Genomic DNA, 25,912 nt, shown 5'->3' with positions numbered 1-25,912 from the left:
AGTCACCCTGACTGCTGATAAGAAGGCTCTTGTATTATTGAATCTACAATAGGGAGGCTCTGCAGGCACAAAGATAACAGCTAGGTATTTCACTTTAAGTATGAGGAAAAACAGTGACTCGTCTTTGCCGCTACAGCACTGACATTTATTACTGCTCTCTGATTTGTTTTATACTACTGATGTGAATTTGCTTTCATGTGCTTTATATCTCTTTTCTCTCCCCCCCCCCCCAACTTTGGACTACTATCTGAGAAACAATGAAGGAAAAACAAATAAACTAAAATCAACTTTCATGTTATTACGCAGATAGCAGCAACTTCAGAGTGCCTGCTTGCCCTTAAAGGATTCTTCCCTGATTTATTCTGCTCACACATTTGGAAGTTGTGCAGATGAGACATTGTGTTTCATTTGTTCTTTTACCCCTTTCTCTATTACTTATTCATTTTTGTTCCACAACTTCCCTTTATCAGATCCCTTTAAAATTCACAATCCTTTGGCCATATTTACTAGCTGCAATAATGAAACTGGCATTTCACCAATATTTGCAGGTTATATAATTACTACATCAGACACTGAAAATAATATGTACTTTGGACCTACATTTAAATTGCCTTAAATTGTTGGTAGTTATTAAACCACAGGAATGTAGAGGGTAAAAATAGCATCAATACAGTAGATAATGTTAATGTGTTAATGTACATTGCAAAATAATTGTTATATGCATCTGGGGATCTCCAGTCAGTAGAAGAGTATGATTTATGTAATTTCAGCTATAAGGTGTAAGCATAGTATATCTATAGTTTCAAGGTAAAGCTGATCCTCCATATGTACATATTTCACACCTATGGATTAAACTATTTGATGTGGGTGTTCAGCAAGGTTCTTTTCCTAGTTGTCATGGATTAACACAATATCAATCCCATCACTGCAGCTGTTTCTTTCTTTACTGGAAACCTGCCACCACTTGGGTTAACACAGCTGTATTGAACATTAAGAAACTTTCATCCAAGTAAACATGCATATAATTGTATTGACATTTTCAGTTATTAGTGTTTTTTATCAGTTCCAGTTTTGCTTGAATATCAAGCAAAAAGTGTGTGCTAGAAACAATATTGTATGAAAGTTGACTGGCATAACCTGGGGATCACAACCAGAAACAGTGAAGACATCTTCCCTTGCACTTTGCTACTCTGCTACTGAGTACGCATGCCCAGTGTGGTACACATCTCATCATGTTAAAATAATGGATTTGGCTCTTGCTGCATTATCACAAGATGTCTACAGCCTACACCACAGGAGAAATGATACTGTTTAGCCGGGATTGCACCACCTGACATCTGCCAGGAAGGAGCAGCCAATAATGAAAGGACCAAGACATTGACATGTCCGGTCCATCCCCTGTTCAGATATCAACCAGCATGTCAATGTCTTAAATTAAGAAATAGTTTTCTAAGATCTAGAGAAAGCGAGAGTGTAAAAGCAGCAGGCTAAAACCTAGAACCTCAACCCATGGATGAGAGACTCCCCCCTGGGTACCCAGAAGACTGGGCAACTTGGAAGGCACTGCACAGACTGCACTCTGGCACCACGAGATGCAGAGCCAACCTTAAGAAATAGGGCCCCAAACTTGAGTCTGCAACATGCGAGTGTAGAGGAAAGCAAACCACAGATCACTTATTACAATGCAGTCTGAGCCCTGCCACATGCACAATGGAGGAACCTCTTATAGCAACCCCAGAGACACTCCAAGTGGCCAGCTACTGGCCAAAGGACATTTAGTATAATACCAAGTTTTTAAACTTTGTTTATGTTTTCAAATACATTACAACGGTACCCTCGGTTCACTTCTGATACGATAAATAAACAAACCAGTTCCAGGTTCATAATGTCATCTTCTTAAGATTCAGATTGCAAGTAATATAAAAGATACAAAAAAGAACTGAGCTTATTTGACTACCTTTATTATTTCAACAAATTGGGTATAGTATTGATTGGTTATTCACTCCCTCCCACTTTTTGTTAGGAGACACAATTACTTGTACTATGTTCTTTCCTAATCCTCCTTTAGCAGTAGTGCAACACTCCAGCATTACCCGTTTAATTAAGTCTGAGTTTCCTATATTATTTTGGTGCACTGATTACAGAAAAAGACTTAGTGGAAGTCATTTTGGTATCCCAAGAGAATTCTGTGTTAACAATGCATAAAGCTTTCCCCCCTTTCTCTTCTTTCCTGAACCCTAGATAAGCAGCAGGCCCCAGCTAGATTTCATTACTATCACACACTCTTCATGGTCATCTTTTAATATTTGAAAGGATCATTTGTTAACTGGAAATGGTCAATTTTTTTTCCTTTGGCTTTTGAAATATAATTTTCAATTTTTAATTTGATTCATTTAGATGAAATCATTAATCAGGGTTGAAACTGAGTTAATTTTCTGGAAAATAAATGAGGTTGTTAGAGTGAACATTATTAAGTGGGCTCTTTGCAAAGAAAGGGATAATAGCTGAAAATATGGAAGACTTTGAGAAGTGTAGCTCTTCAGGATAAAAAAAAAACCCAGAAGGAATGTTCCCCCTCTCCTTTGCTTAAATGTAGTCATTTATTTTGAAAACAAAGGCTTAGGAAATGCTCTGTGTAAAATGCTGCAGCTTAAAAATTAGATCAAATAGTGTTTATTCAAGATAGCATTGTAATGCACAATTTAAAATCCTACTTTATGTCAGTTTGATCTTTGTAAAACAACTGGGTAGGGGCTAGATACATTGTTAAACAAAGTCAGTTGTTCCCATATTTCAGCCAGTATTATTATGGGTTTCTGATCACCCATCACAACATTTGGTGTTGCATGAATTGGCCTATGTTAACCTGGAAGCCTTCCGAATGTTTTCAGGACTTGTAATGTCTTTTTAAAAATATCTGTTATTAATTGAAGACATATTACAACAACAACAACAACAACACACACACACACACACACACACATACACACACACACACACACACATCAAAGAGTGACACTGATTATACAGAACAAGACAAAGCAAAGAGAGGAAATATACCATTTCCCTTTTGAGTGGTTCCATGTAGTTTCCTCCTTCACGGCATCTCACCCCTTCTGTTTTACAAAACACTGTTTGGAAGGACCATGAAGCAAGTCCTATTGAACATAATAATACTTATTTCTGACTAGATAAACAACATTGTATTGTGAAAGTATTCCTACTGTTGTACATGCTAATATATATGCACTGGCTTTTATTTTGATGGGGCTATTTGTGGCCATGGAGCCCCCAGTGGCACAGTGGGTTAAACTGCTGAACTGCTAAACTTGCTAACCGAAAGGTTGCAGGTTCAAATCCAGGGAGTGGCATGACCTCCTGCTGTTAGCTCCAGCTTCTGCCAACCTAGCAGTTTGAAAACATGCAAATGTGAGTAGATCAATAGGTACCACTCCAGCGGGAAGGTAACAGCACACCATGCAGTCATATTGGCCACATGACCTTGGAGGTGTCTATGGACAACGCTGGCTCTTCGGCTTAGAAATGGAGATGAGCACCAACACCCAGAGTTGGACTTGACTGGACTTGACTGGACTGGACTCGAAGGTTGCACCCAGAAGGTGTTACTGGGGGACTCCTGTTCAACCCGACAGCCATTGTCTTGTGGGGTTCCTCAGGGTTCAATATTGTCTCCCATGTTATTTAACATCTACATGAAATTGCTGGGGGAGATAATCCGGAGTTTTAGAGTGTGATGTCACCTGTACGCAGATGATATCCAACTCTATCACTCCTTCCCACCTGTTACTAAGGAGGCTGATCAGATCCTGAACCAATGTTTGGCTGCTGTGATGATCTGGGGGAGGGCAAAAAAAAAATTGAAACTGAATCAAGACAGGTACTTATGGTCAGTTTTAAGGCAAAACAGGACATAGGGTTACAGCCTGTGTTGGATGGGGTTACACTCCCTCTGAAGATGCAGGTTCGCAGCTTGGGTGTGATCCTGGATTCATTGCTAAGCCTGGAACCCTAGGTTTTGATGGTGACCAGGGGAGCATTTGCAAAATTAAAACTTGTGCGCCAGCTGTGCCTGTACCTTTGGAAGTCTGACTTGGCCATGGTAGTCCATGCTCTGGTTACATCCCATATAGACTACTGCAACATGCTCTGTATGGGGTTGCCTTTGAAGACCGTCCGGAAGCTTCAAATGGTCCAACGAACGGCAGTCAGATTGCTAACAGGAGCAGCACTCAGGGAGCGTACAACTCATCTGTTGCACCAGCTCCATTGGCTGCCAGTTTGCTACTGGGCACAATTCAAAGTGTTGGCTTTAGCCTATAAAGCCCTAAACAGTTCTGGCCCAACTTACATGTCCGAACCCCTCTCCCCTTATGAACCATCTAGGACCTTAAAATCATCTTTACTGCCTTCATCACAAGTACGTTTGGTGGAGACAAGAGACAGAGCCTTCTCGGCGGTGGCCCCTCGGCTGTGGAACGCCCTCCCTATAGATATTAGATTGGCCACCTCCCTTTTAACATTCCAGAAAAAAGTCAAGACATGGCTTTTTGAACAAGCGTTTCCAAATGCAGAGTAACTGACATAGGAAACGACGACAATGAACAACTTTTTTAACAAGGCAACACTATGAATTTATGAATTTATATTTTATTGATATGTTTATTTTTATTATATGTTATGTTTTTAATTGTATTTATGATATTGTAAGCATTGAATTTTACCCTGTTAACTGCCTTGAGTCACCTATGGGCTGAGAAAGGCGGTATACAAATATAGTAAATAAATAAATAAATAATGTCAGGGGAAAAGCTTTACCTTTACTTATGTGTGGCCATCCATCCATATGTCTAATTCTCTGGCTAAAACTTTGTTAGACTCCGCTCTTATGAGTAAGCATGTGCTGATCAAGACTGAAAGCAGTTTATATCCTTTCCTGCCCAGGGATGTAATGGATGCCCAAGTAAGTAGAATTAAGATAAAATGGCAAGACTTTGATTGGTTTCAGAGGGGCAACGTGGTCTGATAATGTCCTTTTTCTTGGGCAAAACTATTTCTTCTAAGTGTAATTTCCTTCCTACAGTGTAAAGAACATTATGGTGACAATCAGTCTTTCACTTTGGTTCCTTCCTGAATGTTATTAAGGTCTGTGCAGTAAGAAGCCCTGGAATATACGGAACTAGTTCTTCTGAAGAATCTGTTTCAGCTGGTGGTGCATTTGGAGTCTCATTCTACATCTACATTGTAGAATTAATGCATTGTGACAACTCTTTACCATGGCTCAATGCCATGGAATCATGGCAGTTGTAGCTTTATAAGGTATTTAGCCTTCTCTGCCAAAGTGTGCTGTTGCCTCATCAAGCTATAAATCCCAGGATACCATAGCATTAAACCATGGCAGTTAAAATAGTTTTGTAGACCATAACCAGCACTTTGAATTGTGCCTAGAAACAGACTGGAAGTCAGTGAAGCTTTTGTAACAAGGGAATTGTGTATCCCCTAAAAGTAGGTCATGGGGAGAATGGCTCTTTCCAAGACTAAAATTCACTAGTCTCAATATGCAAAGTTCAGTTTTAAAAGCAGTCTAACTCTTGACTGTTTGAGTCTTGAAATTAATATCTGTGGATAGATCACTTATGAAATACTCGAAGCAGTGGCATTAACCAACTGGGGTTGGCTTTGGTGTTTGTATCATGATTTGGTGATGAGTACAGTATACATTAATCTGAGAACTCTAGTCTGTAAATGCAATAAATAAATAATATATGCTAATAAAATTGTGTGATGTCCCTGACTGGAACCTGCCAGCTCAAATTTGGCCCAAGTCATATTATAAACAGATGCAAACATATGCCTGTGCTTGCAAGGAAATTAAATTTGGCTACTGTTAGATACAGCCGTTGTAGCGGCGATTCACTTATTTTCAAATTGACTGTATTGTAATGGGATAGCCATCTGTCCTGTATGCACACTGCACAGTTCAAGTGTACATGTCAATGCTGGCAAATGGATGTGAATGTTGGCAACCTGTGTTGACTGAGATGAAAAAGTTTGAAAGCAAAAGAAGCTGATTTGGAATGCAAGGGAGCAGGGCCCTTGAGTATGATAGCTTGGTCTCGTTCTTCTCTTGCAAGCAGAACTTCCCAGGTTTGCTTTAATCCATTTCAAATGCTGTGCTCTAGCTTTGAAGACAGAACATTTACCCCCTCAAGCTCTGGCACTGAGTGGTGGCCTGTTTGTTTTCACAGGCTGAAAATTAAGAGTTCGCATGAGCTCATTTACAGAGAGTAGAGTTGGCAGCATTATCAGGAGAGGAGAAAGGAACCCTGAAGATGAAAAGCTATCGCAGTGACAGAAGTCTTTATTAGGTTGGACAGTAATGGAATGTGGTGTGCACAGGATAAAGTGACGGCTACCTAGAGCATTTAGGGAAAACTAGAAGAGTAATCATGTTTGGTGTTGTTCCTAGTCTTGCTTCCTCTGTGAACCTATTGACCCTTGGGATGTATGGGATAAAAGAGGTGGGCTGCATATAAATACATGCTAAAAGTACAATTGGCTTTAAATATCCAGCTTTTTGCTTGCATTTTTAGGTATGGTGCAGCACTGGATCAATTGAGTTCAAAATAGAGAGGGTAAAACTAAGGACTATATGATTTAATCAGTTTATTCAGCAGATTAATTGACTACAGACACAATGCAAAGGGAATTGGTCTTGTACAGAGCTGAATCCTAAGAATGTGTGTGTATGTTTGTGACAGTAATAGGACATATTTTTAATTATAGTAGTTTCCTTCAGTTTAGCTCACAGAACCCCTAAGGAAACCTATCTGCTTACAATTGATTTTACAAGTTAGAAAATTTACTTTCGAGGGACTGCAAATTCCAGAATCTCAGACCAACAGGGGTGGTGACTATGCTTCCTTCTCTCTGCCTTTTCTCCATCTTCTCTCCATTTCTCTGCTCTGCCAAACTGTAGTCCCACGGAAGGCATCACATGATGCAAGGCCACTTCCATCATGGGATTCGATTGTGGCAGAACAGGGAAACAGAGGGAAGAGTCGGGTGCTGCCTGACTCCCAATGGCAGAAGCTAAGAGAAGCTGGAGAGAAGCAGGGAAAAGATGTGGGATGGCTGCCATCCCTGATGATGGAAAGGCACAGGATCCCAACAGTAGGAAATGAAAAAAGATGGTTCCCTCCACTTTCTCTGCTTTCATGTGTTGAGGTCCTCATACAATTCACCTGCTCTTTTATTTCATGAGTAGCACCCATTTTTGCTTTGAAAGAAACCATAATCCCCTATAACATTTGAGTTTGCACAGGTGCTATAGTTGGCATTATTTTAAATGGTTCAAACTATTTTTAAAATATTCTTGTTTTCATATATGAATTATTCATTTTTTAATCTTTTAAGTTTATTGTTACTTTAGTTATTGCTTTACGTTGATTTTATTGTAAGCTGCCCTGTGATTAAAATCAAATCAAAATATTGATGAGCTACTGTCAATTCACTGTGGACAGAACCAGATGTAAAGTTTAACAGTTTTTATGTAGTTTTGATTGCACTGAGAGTCTACTTTAATTTATATTGTACTGGGATATATTCATCTTCTGCAGGTCAGAAAATGGGTTGCCCACCTCAGTCTGACAATTCAGGGACCAAAAAACCCCAGCTTAAAAGTAATTTATGTACAGACATTGTATTCACAACTTTGGCTGAATATACATGAGAAAAATAAAAAGATCCCATATCCCATGCTCAGCAAGGGGCATGATACAACGATTGCTTCTAGTTTTTCAGCTGTTTTTGAAAACATCGGTGTTTGGATAATTTGCGTCTATTTATATGGCTTCTATTTTTTTTAAAAAAATGGAAACAATCACATTATTACAAGTATCCTAAAATATAGATTTAACACTAAAGTCATTACCTGGCATTTCCCTTCTGAAAAGACTGACAGCAGAAGGAGAAATATCAAATGGTAGTGTTGCATGGTTATCATTGAATATAGTGGAGTATATTTTGCTTGGAGGGTTTTTTTCTCCTTTTACTGCATTTTAGTCTTCATCAAGGTTTATCTTCACTCTCCAAGCCGATATAAAAACCAAAACACTTTTGTGTAGAGAAGAGTGTATTCACAAAGCAAAACCTTTCAAATTATTGGTAGGGGAGAAAATAAAAGGATAATTGTCACTCTGGTACTTTTAAATTTCAAAGCTGCTATGAAATTCAAATTGAGACCTGAAATGTTTTTATAGATCATTTTTGGCCTTCCAATAAATGCCAGCCTAGGTTTTACTTCAAGTTTAAATTGCTCATTTTTCAAAACCATATTTGTGTGTATTTAGATGTGTTTTGCCTTCATTTTTAAAAGCAAATTTTTAATTTAGCTGTCTTTTTTAAAAAAAAAAACAACCCAGGATTTCAAAATCTAGAGATAGCAATTGACAAAAGGATATTTATCTTCTGGTAACAGAGGGGAAAATAACAATGAATTAAAAAGGCAACAAAGGACAGAGATATTGACTTCATCATTAGATAGTCTACTTTTTCAGAAATAATCACCTACTGTCCTGCTACCGATTCAGTGCAACATAACTACATTGGCCCTGGCATGGTTTATGGAGCAACCAGCCTTTTCATCATCCAGTGTCACCGAACCCAGTCATCCTTATTGTCCCCTCCCATTCTTGTTGTGATGGTCTCTGGGTGCGACATGGGTCCTGCTGATTGGTCATTGCCTGCAATAACATTGGCTGGGGCACCAGAGCAACCGGGGGAGGGGGTGTTTGCAGGTTACGATCGACCCATATTGCACTTGGAGACCACCATGACAAAGAGAATGGGAGGCAACAGTAAGTGTGTCCCTTGTACATGAGATGGCCATATAAACAGTTGCAGCCAGTTTTGTTTTGGAATTGGCTCAAATGTTTATATGGTCCTAAAGTTGCAGGTTGCTACAAATTTGGAGCAACCTGTGTCTTTAGTTAATGAGGATCAAGGCAGTGTTAAGATGACCTTATCCCATGTTACCCCAGATCAGCTCCATTCATAGTTTGGCCATCACGGAGCTCATTCAAGACCCCTTCACATTCAGGACCTCATCACATTGAAGTTGAAATTGCAGGCGATAGCGAGGAGGGTGTTTGCCATGGATTGTGGCAAATCCAGTGGCGGGAACCTGGGGAACCTGGTGCCCTGCATCACACACATTGCCCCTCACCTCATCCAATGGGAGGAAATGTTGCCAGCTTCCCCCTATTCTTTTCTATGTAACACGGGAAACATCCCATGTTGCTGGAGGTGTCTTTTACAACCATTCGACCTCACTTCAAACACAGAGTCCCACCGGAAAGTAGATCTACATCATATGATGGGTTCCAGCAGACTCCATGCCTGAAGTGAGGTCGAACTGTCCTAGGACAGGAAATTTTTGTTGTTAGTGGTCATCTTATATATGAGGCAGTAAATTATTTTACCTAAACAGTTATTTTCTTCTATACCTTCGAATCCTGATCCAAAAGTGCACATGCATAAACTTGAAAAAAACTTTAGCTAGAATGTCCTCAATGAATCAAGAAGATTATATTCACTGCATGCTATCCTCTCAAATGGATAAAATATCAGCTTACTATCTGCCCTTCTCCCATATAAGGTTAAATTAAAGTATATGCAGCCAGATCCAATTCGAAGGTGTGATGCCACATGAACATAAACCTGAAAATATCAATGTTGTTTCTAGGGGAAGGCACAATTGTACAAAGAAATACCAGGTACTTATTTTGTCAAAATGTTGTTCAGGTACATGCTTTTGAAGTGGAAAAATATTTTTGTTGCACAAGTACTACTGATTCTCCATATTCATGGATTGTGCATCCATGGATTCAATCAATCATGACTTAAAATATTTAAAAAAACACATTGAGGAAGGGATGTATCTTTATTGGAGCATTGCTAAAAGAAATCATGGATATTCAATTCGTGGATAAAGAGGCTTTGCTGTATAAATAAGAAAAGAAGGAAAGTAACAGAATGTTTATTTTAGGAGAAAGGAAAGGTAACAAAATAAAAAAGTTATTCTAACACATAATTCCTTTCAAAAACATGCCTAAACAATGCTCACCAAGGGACTTTCTTTTAAATCTCCCATGTGCAGGATGTGAGAAAGATGTAAAGTAGTAAAACACAGTATCAAAAATACTGAAATGTTAAGATGCCTCAGATCATAGATTAATAAAGAGTTGGCATGCAGACCCCTGGGCCTTCCTCACCAGATCTATCCTTATTGCCGTCTGCTTTGATTTTCCCCAATAAACATGTGCCTGACTGTTTCCCCCCCAGAAAATATACTGATGTTACTTGTAAGTGACACATAATTTTGCTAGATGTAAGATGCTTTCAGGCTTGTTGAGCAGCTGCTAACTCCTTCCTTTCCTTCTAGTACTAGGAATGGTATGGTCCCTTCTCTTGTTTTCTGGTATTGTTGAGATCTATACCTTGATGACATACCTATAATAATATGAGGAAATATACTGCTACTATGGAACTTCTAGGTTAATTTAAAGAGGAAAGGGTCCTGCAATGTTCTGCTGATTGCCTTTAACTTTCCTACAAAGCAGCACAGTGAGCATTCTAATGAACACAAATAGGTCCAGATTTTTCCTCTGGGAACAAGCAGTTTTCTGACACAAGCAAAGCTTAAGGCTGTGGGAGACTCTTTTATACATGTAGGGGCAGTTGCAAACCAAGATATCATTGCTGGAATGAAGACATGAGATGAACAGTACTTCCTTTATGGAAGTCATGGTGATGTCCCAGAGGCAGCATCAGCAAATTAGTGTTGCTCAAAATAATGATTACTTATTGCAGCTCTCCGAAGTCCAGACGAAGACACTAAGATGCCTGAGGTTCAGTGCCTAAACATAATTTTTCCAGGAGGCTCCTACCCACTCTCAATCCTAGAAGGCCTTGTCTGTTTTGAAGAATAGGAGTGCTTGGCAAGTCCCTTCATTTAATTCACTTTCTTTTGTGACATGCTTGAATTGTATTTATAACAGCACAAGTGTGTGGCAAATATGCATACGAGCTGTTCATGAGTGACAAATGCCTTTTGGACACAGTGGCTTGATCCTTAGATCTGGTCTCAGCTCCTCCTCCTTGCATGGTTATAAAGCCTATCAGTCCAATCAGCAGCATTGGTTTCCACTTTTCCTGAAATCCCAATGTTCCTTATTTCTATACTTGCCCTCCTACACACACACAAACACACTTTTGCTGCTACTCAGTTCACACTGCATTTTATTTCCTCCTGCCTGTTATATAGGAAATGTCTACAGAAACTAAAAGAACTCTTTTGCTTTTGTAATTCTATCACATCAGGAATCAGACAACTCTTATTATCTCCAACTATTCATCCCAAAATTTCTAGCATAAATGTGCTCTGCCTACTTTTCCACCACCCTTTTACACACACATTACTGTGCTTACTCTGTAGGAAACTTCACAAAGAATCATAAAACCATAGCGTTAGAAGAGACCACAGTCTTAGTCCCTGCCATGCAAATTGTCAGCCCCAGATAAAGTGTTATGTTCCACTAAGATTGGACCCTGTTGAGTTCAGAAATCCAAATATGCGCAAAGAAGTAGCTGAGAATATCATGAATATCATGAAATGCAAATAAATCAGTGTAGTGGTGGCCACGTGATGAAGGGTTGCATGACCATTGGTAGGTGGTTCCTTATCCACAGCCAAAGATAATACCTGCCCCACCCCACCCCCACCCCACACACACATGCATACAAACTTGCCACCAAACATTCATTGAGATAATTAATCTGTAGCAAGGAGGGTTAATTTTGCTCATGGACCGACATGTCCATCAGAATTGTGCATCTAGGTTGCATTTACATGGCCATAAAGATATATAGGAGCAGTCATTCCTGCACATCGTTCCCAATGAGAAATCTGTATTCTCTGATCCACTTTCCAAAGAAAAGAAAGGCAGCAAGGCAATTCCCTCACCTCACACACCGCTCCCTCATGGTGATGCTTTCCCCATCATACATAGGAAGCATTGCCCAAGCAGCGAGAATCTGCTGGCTGCGTTGTGTTGTGCAGACAGGCTCCCATTGTTGTGGGTGGGGCTTCCACCAGAAGTCCAGCGAAGTGGAATGGGAAGCTTTATCACCAATCCTTGTTTCCACAACAAGCCAATTTTTCAACATCCAATTATCACAGGGACAGAAAGTGAGATGAAATCTTCTGAACAGGGACACAGACAGTAAGGCAGACACCACAAGGGTGCTAACCCTTCTCTGTGCCAAAGCTTTATATATATATATATATATATATATATTGTTGTTGTTGTTCATTCGTTCAGTCGTCTCCGACTCTTCGTGACCTCATGGACCAGCCTACGCCAGAGCTCCCTGTCAGCCGTTACCACCCACAGCTCCCTCAAGGTCAGTCCAGTCACTTCAAGGATGCCATCCATCCATCTTGCCCTTGGTCGGCCCCTCTTCCTTTTGCCTTCCACTTTCCCCAGCATAATTGTCTTCTCTAGGCTTTCCTGTCTCCTCATGATGTGGCCAAAGTACTTCAACTTTGTCTCTAGTATCTTTCCCTCCAGTGAGCAGCCAGGCTTTATTTCCTGGAGGATGGACTGGTTGGATCTTCTCGCAGTCCAAGGCACTCTCAGCACTTTCCTCCAACACCACAGCTCAAAAGCATCGATCTTCCTTCGCTCAGCCTTCCCTAAGGTCCAGCTCTCACATCCGTAGGTGACTACAGGGAATACCATGGCTTTGACTAGGCGGATCTTTGTTGCCAGTCTGATGTCTCTACTCTTCACTATTTTATCGAGATTGGACATTGCTCTCCTCCCAAGAAGTATATAGAAAGAGAGAGAGAGAGAGAGAGAGAGAGAGAGAGAGAGTTTGGAGTTATCCTTTAAAATGTACCTGTTCTGACTTACAAACAATTCAAGTTAAGAACAAATTAGTTCTAAGAACAAATCTATAGAATGCAATGTATTGTCGTAGACTTTCATGGCCTGAATCACTGGGTTGTTGTAGGTTTTTTGGGCTGTATGTGCATGTTCTAGGATGCCTGCCACAGATGCAGGTGAAATGTCAGGAGAGAATGCTTCTAGAACATGGCCATACAACCCGAAAAACCTACTACAACCCATAGAACGCATCTTGTGCATAAATTGGGGACTGCCTGTAATGTCAAGACAAAACATAGACCAACCATTGTCAATGGTGAGAAATGCTAGATGGTGAAGGCCTACATCTGTTGGGCCATACAGATCCCACTTCTGTACTGAGGCAAATTATTTTGACAGCATGAGTGTAAGATAATGGGCATCTAACATCAAAGAGCCCATGCTCTGAAGGAGTCTGATCTGGCTACTTATCCAGTAATCTATGTAGAAAGATCTTGAAGTTGAGGTTATTGGAAGCAAAAAGCAAATTCTATGTTGCACATAATTACAAAGAAAATAAAAAAATAAATAGCCAATATCATATTGCCCTTATAAAAATCCACTTTGTAACCTCATCAGTATATCATTCTGGTCACATAAAAAAGAGAGTGTAGAATTACAAAAAATGCATAAAAGAAAAGAGTAATCAAAGACTCACATATAAGGGTAGATTGTAATTTTAGCAACTGTTTCACTTAGGAAAAAAGCAATTCGGGTTCCAAATAGTTATTGGTCATTTTGCCTTTTCATTTTATTGTCATTTACCAATAAATTGTGTCTGATAAAAATTTGAAAATATTATGATGTATCTAATGTTGATTTCCCCATCTGGTTCTGTGTGTTTTCGGCCAGAAGGGAAATTTTCATGACTCCCTTTGACGTATTGAAGCCATACACTCCATATTTCATTCTCTTTCAGAAGCCTTTCAAGCTTCAGGTTCGAAGTTATGAAGGAGCATAATGGGGGAATCTCACAAAATGGGTTCCCAACTTGTGAAAACAAAAGATATTTCTTGATAATAAATTGGAAAGAATCAATATTAATGTTGTGAAATAAGCAGAGTATTTGGGTGGTTGGATCGTTCTCATGAATTTTTCCCATGAGTGGCTTGATATCTTCATCTGATACAAATCTAAAAAAGGTGGACCTCTTAACCTTTCAGGACAGTTGATGAGAACAGTGGGAGAGATCCATTTAACCACAATGTACTATGTACCAGAACATTTACAATGCATGCTATCTTAATTGCTATAAGATTTATTGGTTCCAAGCCAACATGACTGGTTGATGAGTAAGCATCATTAGAACATGATACACATGACAAATGTGAACCCTGCTGCCTTCAATGAGTCTTAAAGCCCCATTGTATCCATATTTATTCAATTATCAGTCCAACTGTTCATAAGTATATGTGCACAGCATTCTCAGTTATGTCTAATTTTAGATTAAAATATTATTGCTTTTTATTAATTTAAGATCAGTTTTCCTGGTATCATTAAATGGACATAACTTAATTGAAGACCAAATGTGTGCATCTTAATGATGGGATTATTACATTTTTTTTCATATGAAGCGTTATTAAATTATCATTTTCTTCTATCTTGACTTGTATCTTCAGTAGCTATAGGACAACCATGGATAGAACAGTTTATTGGAGAATGCTCTCCATCCGTTGATTTAATCTGCTGAATTTCTTCATGTCTAGAATATATAAATCACAAGTACTCCTCCACCCTGCCCTCCTGGTTGGAACCTTTTTATCCAAAGTAATTGGTTTGAAATTTAAAAAAATCATTTAGGTATATCAAGTTTAAGCAAACCTCACTGTGAATATTCCTTTCCTTGTCCTGTGCCCTGAGACTGTTCCTTCTTGCTATGAGTATCAGAGAAGAGGAACCAGCCCTGAGGTCTGACAATACCATTCATGTAAACAATTTCATGTTTGCTTCCTAATCTTTTGGATTGGAACCCAATTTTAGTGCCTACTAAATTAGTTAATGAAATGAAATGAAATTTTACTTCCCTAATTTCTAAGGACAGTTAACTTCCAAATCCATGTTTTGTAGTAGCATACTAGAACACATCAAAGCTGAGAGCTGCAAGCTTTTCAAACGGTTTATTTTACATTATATATATGAGTCCTGGAAGCAAACGGTTTCCATACATCAATACGAAACTATTTAGGGACTGATTTACTCCTTCTGCTTATGTATCTTTGCATTTTTCTCCTTTTTCATTTTACTATTGGTGGTGCAGTAGGTTAAACCCTTGTGCTGGCAGGACTGAAGACAGGCAGGTTGCAGGTTCAAATCCAGGGAGAGCACGGATAAGCTCCCTCTGTTAGCTCCAGCTCCCCATACGGGGACATGAGAGAAGCCCCCCACAAGAATAATAGAATCATAGAATCAAAGAGTTGGAAGAGACCTCATGGGCCATCCAGTCCAACCCCCTGCCAAGAAGCAGGAATATTGCGTTCAAATCACCCCTGACAGATGACCATCCAGCCTCTATTTAAAAGCTTCCAAAGAAGGAGCCTCCACCACACTCCGGGGCAGAGAGTTCCACTGCTGAACGGCTCTCACAGTCAGGAAGTTCTTCCTCGTGTTCAGATGGAATCCCCTCTCTTGTAGTTTGAAGCCATTGTTCCACGTCCTAGTCTCCAAGGAAGCAGAAAACAAGCTTGTTCCCTCCTCCCTGTGGCTTCCTCTCACATATTTATACACGGCTATCATATCTTCTCTCAGCCTTCTCTTGAATGGTAAAACATCAAAACATCCAGGCGTCCCCTGGGCAATGTCCTTGCAGACGGTCAATTTTCTCTCACCAGAAGCAACTTGCAGTTTCTCAAGTCGCTCCTGACACACACACACAAAAATTACTATTTGGCTGTTTTTTTTAAAAAAAAAATAATAGAATGATAAGCATATGCTATATTCTGCTAAGTCCATAGATCTTTGTGGCTGTCTGCCCTATGTTGTGTAACTTTGCCATATGGAAAAGGAAACTAGCAGTATAGATTCCATAAAATTGTTTACTAAGTAAGTAAGTGTGTTCCTGACTTTTAATGTTGTGGCCAATGAGTGTAAAGGAACTGGAATGACTAACGGTCAAAGGAAGCAGTGATGTCCTGCCTCATTTCCCTCCTTTGCGTGTACTGATCAATGAAGAATTTTTTGCTCCAGTTGGCCATGGCTGCATTATTTTCCTGGCTGCATTTATGTTTCTGGCTGGTGGAGTGATATTGATTTTCTGGGTTGAGAACAAATTGGTGGACACATGATATTTATCTTTCTGGGTTGAGAACAAATTGGTGGGCAATTGTCATTTTTGTATTTTATGATTTTACATGCTTAAGTTATATAAAAAATCTCAAAACCTTAATTTAAGCACAATATAGTTCCAGTAAAGATTGTACTATTGTCAATACAAACATGCTGTGTACACACAAATGGCTATGGAGAGGCAAATTAACACATAAAAATTATGGGTGGGCAATTAAGCTCTTGGTTATTTAATACTTTGATGTCATCATCCCTTCTTTCTGACCAAAAAGCAATCCCCTTATATCTATATTAAAATGTGTCACATTTTTCCACTTTACAGATGGAAATAATTTATATTAGTGTCCAGATATTTTGGTGAATCCACCATTGTTCCCAATCCAGTAGGCCATAATCTGCAGATAGAAATAAGCTTTTTCACCCAGCCTTTTTGTCCAGGGGTTTGCTGTACAAAAGTCAAACATTCCACATCTGGCTTCCTGTGATCTCTTGTGCCTAATCCAGAGGATCAAAATAGCCAGCTGCCACAGCACATAACAATCCCTCTCTCATTAAAGAAGAACTGAACCTACATGTTGCTATGATGTTTCTTCAGCAAATCATTATTCATCATCATCATCATCATCATCATCTGATGTCACTGTATGGAAAAAAAAACATTTCTTTATCTTTTACATACATGTAGGGTACAAGTTAATTATGTAGTGTTTTGGTTGTGTATTCCTGCATGGCAGAGAGTTAGACTGGATGGCCCTTTTGGTCTCTTCCAACTCTATGATTGTGTAGATAGCATTTTATTTCAGTGACTCGTCACTAGCAGAAGAGATCACAAATAAATTTTCTTAGCAATCCCTGTCCCCCATCTCCTGCTGGAGAAAAGGGCTGCAGTGTTAATCACCTCCTCACCCTTCCTTTGATTGATGAGTGTTCTGAGAATGGAAGGATTGCTTTTATTTGGTTAAGAAAACCATTGGGTGTGACCTGATTGCTTCATCAGCCCAAATGTTGGATGTAAACGCGCTTTCATGGACCAGAATAGGATGCTATGTGTCGGGCAGGTTTGTTCTGAGGAAATCATATACACATGCATATTTACTTATTTTGTATGTGAATGGCCTAAATGGTCTAAGTGTTAATAAACTACACATATGCACACATTATGTATTGTGGTTTTCTAACAGCATATGGCAGAAAACATTAGAAGCAATTTAAAACAATTTAAGTCCAAAATTTAATTTAATTTAAGCACATTATTATCACCAGTAAATATTTTACTGTTGACAAAACACTATCACTAATAATGAATAAACAGTTTAACACAAATTAAACATTTTAACAACAAAACAGTAAAATTTTAACAATTACCTTGGAATACATGGCCTTGGAGTATGTTAGAGACCCCATCTTTTAAAACAGAGTTTGGATGGCTATCTATTGGAAGTGCTTTGATTCATACATGGCAGAGGTTTGGACTGGATGGCCTTTGTGATCTCTTCCAATTCTCTGATTCTTTAAACCCCTGCCCCCTTCTATCACCACAACTGTTCATCCACTTCCTAGCAGCAAGCCATCCACAACACAAGCCGGGTTGTTCTTAGCTGTGTAACAGACAATTTTAATAATAATAATAATAATAATAATAATAATAATAATAATAATAACAATAATAATAATAGAGCATTCTGAACTCCACCAATGATGGAATTGAACCAAATATGGCACACAGAACTCCCACGACGAACAGAAAATGTATATCAGTGATTTGTTGGAGTGGGGGGGGGGGGGCTGTTTGCTCACCGTTGAAAATTACCTAGGGCCGCCTCTGTCTTAGTGGAAAGCATAATGAATCATATCAAAATAAAGGAGGTTATCATCAGCATGGTCATCTTCAGCAAGATAGTTCTTGTCTTTTGCTTCCGTAAATGATTTTGTCCATAGTTTTTGTGGTGGAATAGATATTTGGTGCTCTTCTGTGCAGGTTAATCACTAAGATCTTTGCTTTGACTTCTGGATCCTCAAATATATTCTGAAGTTTCCTGGAGCTTAAACGAAAGAGTGCTTAGCTGTATATTATTTCTGAAGCTGATATTGAGATCCTGATTTCATGCTATCAGTACTTCACAGTCGGATTACTGTAATGAATTTTATTTCGATCCCCCCATATCTCTTGTGAGTTGCTAGTAAATGGTCCAGAACTTAACAGTTAGATTTCTTTCTTTTGAGGTGTCACTAGCTTATCACTTGAATTCTTTTCACTAGTAAAAGCTTTTTCAATATAATCTGGAATCTGGACCTATTTTTGACCTTCAAATGACATCAGTTCATATTTAATATTCTTGTATTTGTTTCCTTTTAAAATCCTTGTTCACATTGTATAATTAACTCTTTTTGCTAATACTTCATTCATTGCTGCCTTAAACTTTTTTACAGGATTTTCTAGGCTGAAAAGCTATTATTGTGGATGTGAGACTAGGTTTGTGCTACATGAGACTAAAGCTTGGTTTAGTTTAAAACAAGGCTGGAATTTAATGGAAACCCATTCTTAATTTTACCAGTAATGTTATGAAAACCTTTTATATGAAAGTATGTTAGCATGAAATAATTTAAACTCTTTGTTTTTTGGACTGCCAATTTGGTTAATATTAATAGAGGAGCATCTAGTTACTTCATCTTAGTTTAAGAACTTCATCCCATGGGATAAATAAAGCATTTGGGATCATTGGTTGTTCCTTAAGTTTTCCTACACCATGTTTGGAAATTAATGGATGATTTTCCTACCCCATCAAAACTTCTCCTTTTCTCCACTTTCTTTTGGATTTATCTGTTTGTTTTGCCATCACACAGTAGAGACTTGTTTCCTCCCATTGTCTCTCCAGGATTTTGATTATTTATCTTTTTAAAAACAAAAAACAAAACTTCACTGCTTCATAGGAAGCGGTTTAAAATTAACCCTGATCTTTCTCCAAGCCTTCGCACTAGCAATCATAGGAAGTGGTTTAAAATTAACCCTAATCTTTTCCCAAGCTTTTGCACTAGTGATCGTGGGAAGTGGTTTAAAATTGAGGAAACTGACATTCTGGCTCCTCCCACACACAACATCCTCATTTTATTTACAAGCGGGCAACAGGGATTACAATCAGATGGGAAAATTGGCCATTTTGCCTGTCTCTATGCAGGGAATTCAAAAATAAGATGTCTGGCTTAGGAATTGTTTGGGAAATCAATGCTTTAGAAATGGTAAAATACCTCAACTCCATAGTTGAAGCTTGCGTAGTGTAAAGGGCACTGTGGGTTGCCATTTCTTAAATGTGTAGAAACACTGATTTTACTCTGTGGGATGAAGTCCTAAGTGGGGGATATATTGATCCAAGCTCAGTAGCCACCACCTGCTCCAGCCCTAATTTTATATATCGTTTTGGAATAAATGTTGGTGATCACATGCATCATTTCTGAATACATTCAAGTAATATCAGAATACAACCAAGCAATATTGGCTCTAATCAAAACTCCTCTCAAATGTGAGTGAAGATGTTTCATGCAATAGTTGCCCATGGACCAAGCACTCTTTATATGTGTCTTATACTGTTGTTCCATTGCAGTTTGAAATGCATGGTAATTCTGAATATGACATTTGCTTCTGACTGTGTTCTGAACAAAGGAGTCTCAAGACGACTAGGATAGCTGTATAAATGGGCCTATCCTGAGAGTATGACTGTAGTTGAGGGGTAAAAGTTTAGTCTTATCTCATCTGATTTTGGAAGCTAAACAGGATCAGCTCTAGTGCAATAAATCAAGAGGCAAGCTGGGGGCACAACCACAAGCAAACATTATTGAGTGCATTCAAAATCTCTTAGATGATAAAAACAACTTTTTCAAAGGTCATGAAAATGGAACATTACTTAGATTACACCAAAGAGGTGATGATCGCAGTATTCTTGGTTAATACAATACACTTAGATGTCTTCTTCCCTGAGCTTAAAACATTCCCATACTTTTAAACAGAAATAAAATGTTCATGGGTATTGTAAAGCTTGAGAATTGTCTTGCCAGCCTCATTTATTTCCATGCACTTTTTGTCAGCAATGCTGATAGAAGACATTCAATTAAAATATGTCACCTGTTACATGTGATCTAATTTGTATTTGTAAATGGCAAAGATTAGGGCACCAAATCTCACATTCACCCAACTTTGGGAATCAAATGCAGAGCAGTGATCCCTTTGGAAAACGGGTAAGTTTGCATATGTGAAGATTCATTATCTATGATACATCACTCCCAAGGTGCTTGTTAGAGTTTCTTTTAGATCAAATCCATCCTTGAAATATGCCTGCAAGTATATGCTCATTTTCTACAAACCCTGGATTACAAATGTGTGTGGTCTCTACAGCTACATTTTCATCCAACTGTCGGTTGCTAGCTTCTTTTGATGCTGAAATAGTGCTTATTTTCCCTTCCATATTTCAGATGTGTTGACTAGAATCCATAGAGCTGCTTAGACTTTGGGCTTATTTTTCTTTGAAGAGATGATTTCTGCATCATATCACACAAATGTGATATGAAACATCTCTCACTTTCAAAAACAGTTTGCTGTAGCAATAGGTGGGTCATGATTAATGGGACACAATGCTACTTTCATGGTTCTTTGTTCCTTACCATTATTCCATTCCTGCTCTAAAAATATTCGACAGATTCTGTTTTTGCCAAACTGTCAGTTATATTGCTTATGTCTAAATGAATATAACCTGGAGCCTTGAAGCCTATTTAAACTTTACCACATTCAGTAATATGCTTTGGAGTTGAGATAGCTGTCAGGGACAAAAACTGACTTCCTTTTGCTAATTGTTAATTCAGCATTAGAGGAGGAAAGCTTTAATGTGATCTACAGCATTTATCTTTTTGATGACTTAGGATCCTGTTTTCAAAAAAGTCCCTGGCTAATGGGAATGCATTTTGCACTTCTGGATTGCTTATAATTATGACTGCTTATGTATCATTTCTGGCATGGGTAGGATGGGTAACCAAGGTGTGGTACCTGAAAATACAGGGAGCTATATATTAATTTAATTTTCTTCTTAACATTTTTTTCTTAAATTTCAATATTGTAGGAGGCAGAATCATGTAGTAGCTTGAGGGCTAGAGTAATCCCATTAGATGATCTTGGGCAGGTCAATTCTCTCAGCTTATGAGGATGAAATGGAATAACTCCTCTGAATAAATCTTGCCAAGACATCTCTATGATGAACCAGAGTAACCATAAAGGCACACAGCCACAGTTCTAGGAAGGTGATCTTACCAGAATGCAACCTGATTTTTAGCAAGTGACTGATTTTCTTTATATGATGTTAAGAGTTGAAGAGATTATTAATGAGAAACCATTGCAGTTCTGCTTATTCATTTCTAAATGAGTTTGAAGGCAGTCCTGTAATTCTCCATTGCCTTGTACTGCTGCTGGAAGAATCTGTTAACAACTTTGTCCTGACTTCTTTCTTCCTTATCTGACAGTTTCCTGTAAGGATGCTTTTAGAGAATCATTTTCAAGAGCGTAATTGACCAAGGCTAAACTGCTGGACTGTTTCCTGTTTAGAAGTTTACTTTGCACATCTGATTGGAGTACCATCACAATTTATTTTCCTCCACTTGACTACATATAGCTTCCCTTGTGTCTGTATAAAATGGAATGCTTTAAACAATATTCAGTGCCATCTTTGCCACCTTTAGCATAATTCAGTAGAAAGGGGGAGGCAAAACAGCCAAGCATACTCATGTCGACTATCCGGAGATCATATGCAAACACGTTCAAAAACATTGTTGCATTGGAAGGAAGGATAGAAAGAAGGGGAGAAATACAAGCAGTGGTGAAAAATGAATCAAATCCAGTCACATTACTTCACTGTTATCCTGCCCACCTGCATTATATTACTTCACTGGTATCCTGCCGCAGCTGCATCTCTCACTCGGTGCGCTGTCTCACACATGTGTTCCCTTCTCTAATTCAGAGCCGGGTTGCACAACCAGTGTAGTGCTACCAGCATTGGGTCCCAGCTATCATACTTCTAACGCATTCCCTTTATGTTTGTATTTTCTAAAAAGTCCTATTTTTGGAAAGAGGACAATATCTGAACATAAGCAAACATTTTACCATGCTTATACATCCTCTCATGATTTTTTCAATTACTCTGATATTTGTTGGAAAACAACCTTTTTGAGTGTACAAAGTCCAACGAATTCCTTACTTGCCTTGCAAACAATTTTATTGTCCAGAAGGTAGAAGAGGCAACAAGGGGATCTGCTATTCTGGATCTGATCCTAATCAACACTAAAGTTCTGGTCAATGGAGTGGAAGTGGTGGGATCCTTGGGTGGGAGTGACCATGTGCTCCTGGAATTTGTGAAACAAAGGAAGGGTGGAATTAAGAGAAGTCAAACATGCATTCTAGACTTTAGGAGAACTGACTTCAGGAAATTTTAGGAAATACTGAGAGTGATTCCATGGACAAGAATACTAAAAGAGAAGAGAGTTAATGATGGATGGGAATTTCTTAAAAGTGAGATACTGAAGGCACAAATGTAAACAGTACCAGCAAGGAGGAAAAAATAGGAGAATTGTAAAACAACCAGAATGTATGTCCAAAAAACGTTTAACTGAACTAAGATTTAAAAGAGACATTTACAAGACATCGAAAAGGGGAAAACCACCAAAGAGGAATTCAAACAAGTAAGCAACATATGTAGGGAACATTAGGAAGAACTTCCCGATTGTACAAGCTATTCAGCAGTTAAATCCTCTGCCTCGGAGTGTGGTGGATGCTCCTTCCTTGGAAACTTTTAAACAGAGGTTGGATGGCCATCTGCCAGGGATACTTTGTGTGTTTCCTGCATGGCAGGGGGTTGGACTAGATGGCCTATGTGGTCTCTTCCAACTCTATGATTCTATGATTTCATCCTCTTGAATTTCGCTCATAGTGGACAGTTTTATCCCTCAGCAATATATTGACATAATTGAGATACTTCCATATACTTGTCTATGCCTGTAAATCTGAAATTGTTCCCTAAGTTTGTTTTGCTTCCATTGCTTTTCATTTCTGCAAATGATCTTAGATCTAAAGTTTCAAAGTACTATGTAAGACATTTTCTGCATTCAATTGTATTAAACACATCTCCTTTGGTTTTTTGTCACTTTTAGGAGTTCGCTTAGACAGAGTACGTGGAGGTCGCCAGAAGTACAAGCGAAGAATAGATGCAGAGAATAGCCCATACCTGAATCCTCAGCTGGTTCAGCCTGCCAAAAAGCCATGTAAGTACACCTGATAATGGTGTTTGTTTGTTTTTTACTCTATATGTATAAAGATCTTATGACAGTAAAATCTGAGAAAAGCAAGAAGAACCAATATTGAATCAGACTCATTATGATCTTTATAAAAAGTGATTTTGTAAACTATTCAAATCATCCTGGCCTTTTTTTTTTCAAATGAGACAGGAAAGATGCTTTTAAGGGTGAGAGCTTGTGAATGCACAATTTACGCAGGGGAAATTTTACATTTACAGGTGATCTTTATTTTCAGTGGTACATAAAATGGCTCATGCTGTGATCATTAGTTCACTGAAGCCTCGAGTCTTAGATTTTACAATAAAGCCATTTTTGTAGTTTTCACTAACTAAATGAGTTTGACTGCTCAACCTCCCAATGAAAATACATTAGGAGCATCATTAATTTATAGCAATAGAAGGTTGACACACTGGCTCATACTAGATTAAAACAGGAATGTGCTACATTTACAACATCAATGAGGTACATTATTTTTGCTGATATGCCTACAGTTTTATTGGTTTTTAAAAAATGCTTCTTTACACAGAGATAGATAATTTTCTTATATCAAACTAATATTAGAAGGAAAAACAAAATACAGAAAAGCTGGAGGCTTAATAGATTATGCAACCAAGGAAGAAGCAGTGTTTATTCTCCCAAGCAAATATAACATTTTCAAGCTGGGTTAGGCTATAAAAGCTATGAATCAGCCACTGCAAGAAGGAGCCATCGGTGACACAATGGGTTAAACCCTTGTGCTGTCAGGACTGAAGACCGACAGGTCACAGGTTCAAATCTGGGGAGAGCATGGGTGAGCTCCCTCTATCAGCTTCAGCTCTCCATGTGGGGACATGAGAGAAGCCTCCCACAAGGATGATAAAAGATCAAAAACATTTGGGCATTCCCTGGGCAACGTCCTTGCAGATGGCCAATTTTCTCACACCAAAATCGACTTGCAATTGCTTAAGTCGCTCCTGACACGGAAAAAAAACCCCACTGCAAGTACTTGTGAATTGTCTGATATGCCACTATCAGAATGTTACCTACATACTGGCATAGGTTTTTAGAGTACAAAAAGGTCCACTTTAAACAGAAGTAACAAAAGACTGAGCATAACACTGATGGCACTTACCTGGTTGTGTGTAAAATGGCACTCCCCACCCCCCTCAGCCCACATTCCCAGTAGGGACACTGCTGTGTACCTAAGCATATGGAGTCCTGGAAGGTTTCAAATAACTGTGTTTGAACTATAAGCGAAAGGGCATTTTAGCTATGTCAAAGGGAAAAGAAACCAGTTTTACATAAAATTAAGGCTTAAGTGAACATATGGCATCGTTTCCTTTTGCCTTTCCAAAAAACATTATGCTGATTATACCTTCAATTGTCCAATCTGGCATCTTCCACACAGTCTGCATAAGCTGTTCTGCCACTCTGTAAACACAATCTAGGGTTGCATTAAGCAGATTTTGCGCATTATAATAAAAACTTTCTGATAATACAATAAAATTCAATAAACTCTAATGCTTAATTTCATTAGAGGTTTAGATTTTCTGGATGCACAGATTGCCAGCTTTTCATTTATTTTATATCATGCCATTGAGTTGAATTGCTGACAGCTCGGCACATGCACACATAGTTAAGCCTTTTTTTTTTTTTTGTCATCAGCACAGGTTAAGGCTGCTGTGTTGAAACTGCAAGGAATTGAAATGGGCATAGTCTACCAAGATGTCCCAAGAAAGCCCTATCGAAATGAATGAGAGCCATACAAAATAATACTACCATGCTGTTTTTCCTCCAGCTCTGATTCATTTCAAAGGGCCCTAAGCAGATATTTTGCTAAGTGAATTGTGCTCTTTTACGTTTTTAAGCAAAAATATTGAAAAATAATTGGTTGGGCAAAGCATGCAAGAATTTTTGTGCATGTCAGGAGCGACTTAAGCAACTGCAGGTTGCTTCTGGTGTGAGAGAATTGGCCGTCTGCAAGGATGTTGCTCAGGCAATGCCCGGATGTTTTGATTCTTTACCATCCTTGTGGGAGGCTTCTCTCAAGTCCCCACATGGGGAGCTTGAGCTTACAGAGGAAGCTCATCCACACTCTCCCCAGATTCGAACCTGCAACCTGTCAATCTTCAGTCCTGCTGGCACAAGGGTTTAACCCATTACACCACCAGTGGCTCCTAGCATGCAAGATAACTTAACAAAATTTTAGAGGATTCTATTGTCCACGTTAATCTTACCTCTGATAGTCTCATATTACCTCTAATTATATTTATTAAAGTTAACTTTTATTTTTGTGTCTATTCCTTTTTGCAACTGTC

The 25,912-nt window shown here is 38.7% G+C and overlaps 1 protein-coding gene across 10 annotated transcripts in view; it reads left to right on the top strand.

Moving 5' to 3' along the window:
- The window catches only part of ESRRG (estrogen related receptor gamma), a 501,516-nt gene that overhangs the window by 407,278 nt on the left and 68,326 nt on the right, over positions 1–25,912 (top strand). For all 10 annotated transcript variants that reach the window (XM_060754264.2, XM_060754260.2, XM_060754266.2 and 7 more), the window contains one exon: positions 23,472–23,582. In XM_060754264.2, the coding sequence (XP_060610247.1) occupies positions 23,472–23,582 (111 nt within the window). The remainder of the gene's footprint in view (positions 1–23,471; positions 23,583–25,912) is intronic.

Source organism: Anolis sagrei, chromosome 1 (assembly GCF_037176765.1).
Source record: "Anolis sagrei isolate rAnoSag1 chromosome 1, rAnoSag1.mat, whole genome shotgun sequence".
NCBI lineage: Eukaryota > Metazoa > Chordata > Lepidosauria > Squamata > Dactyloidae > Anolis > Anolis sagrei.
Note: the sequence above shows the minus strand (reverse complement) of the source record. Positions and strands in the feature narration are given on the sequence as shown.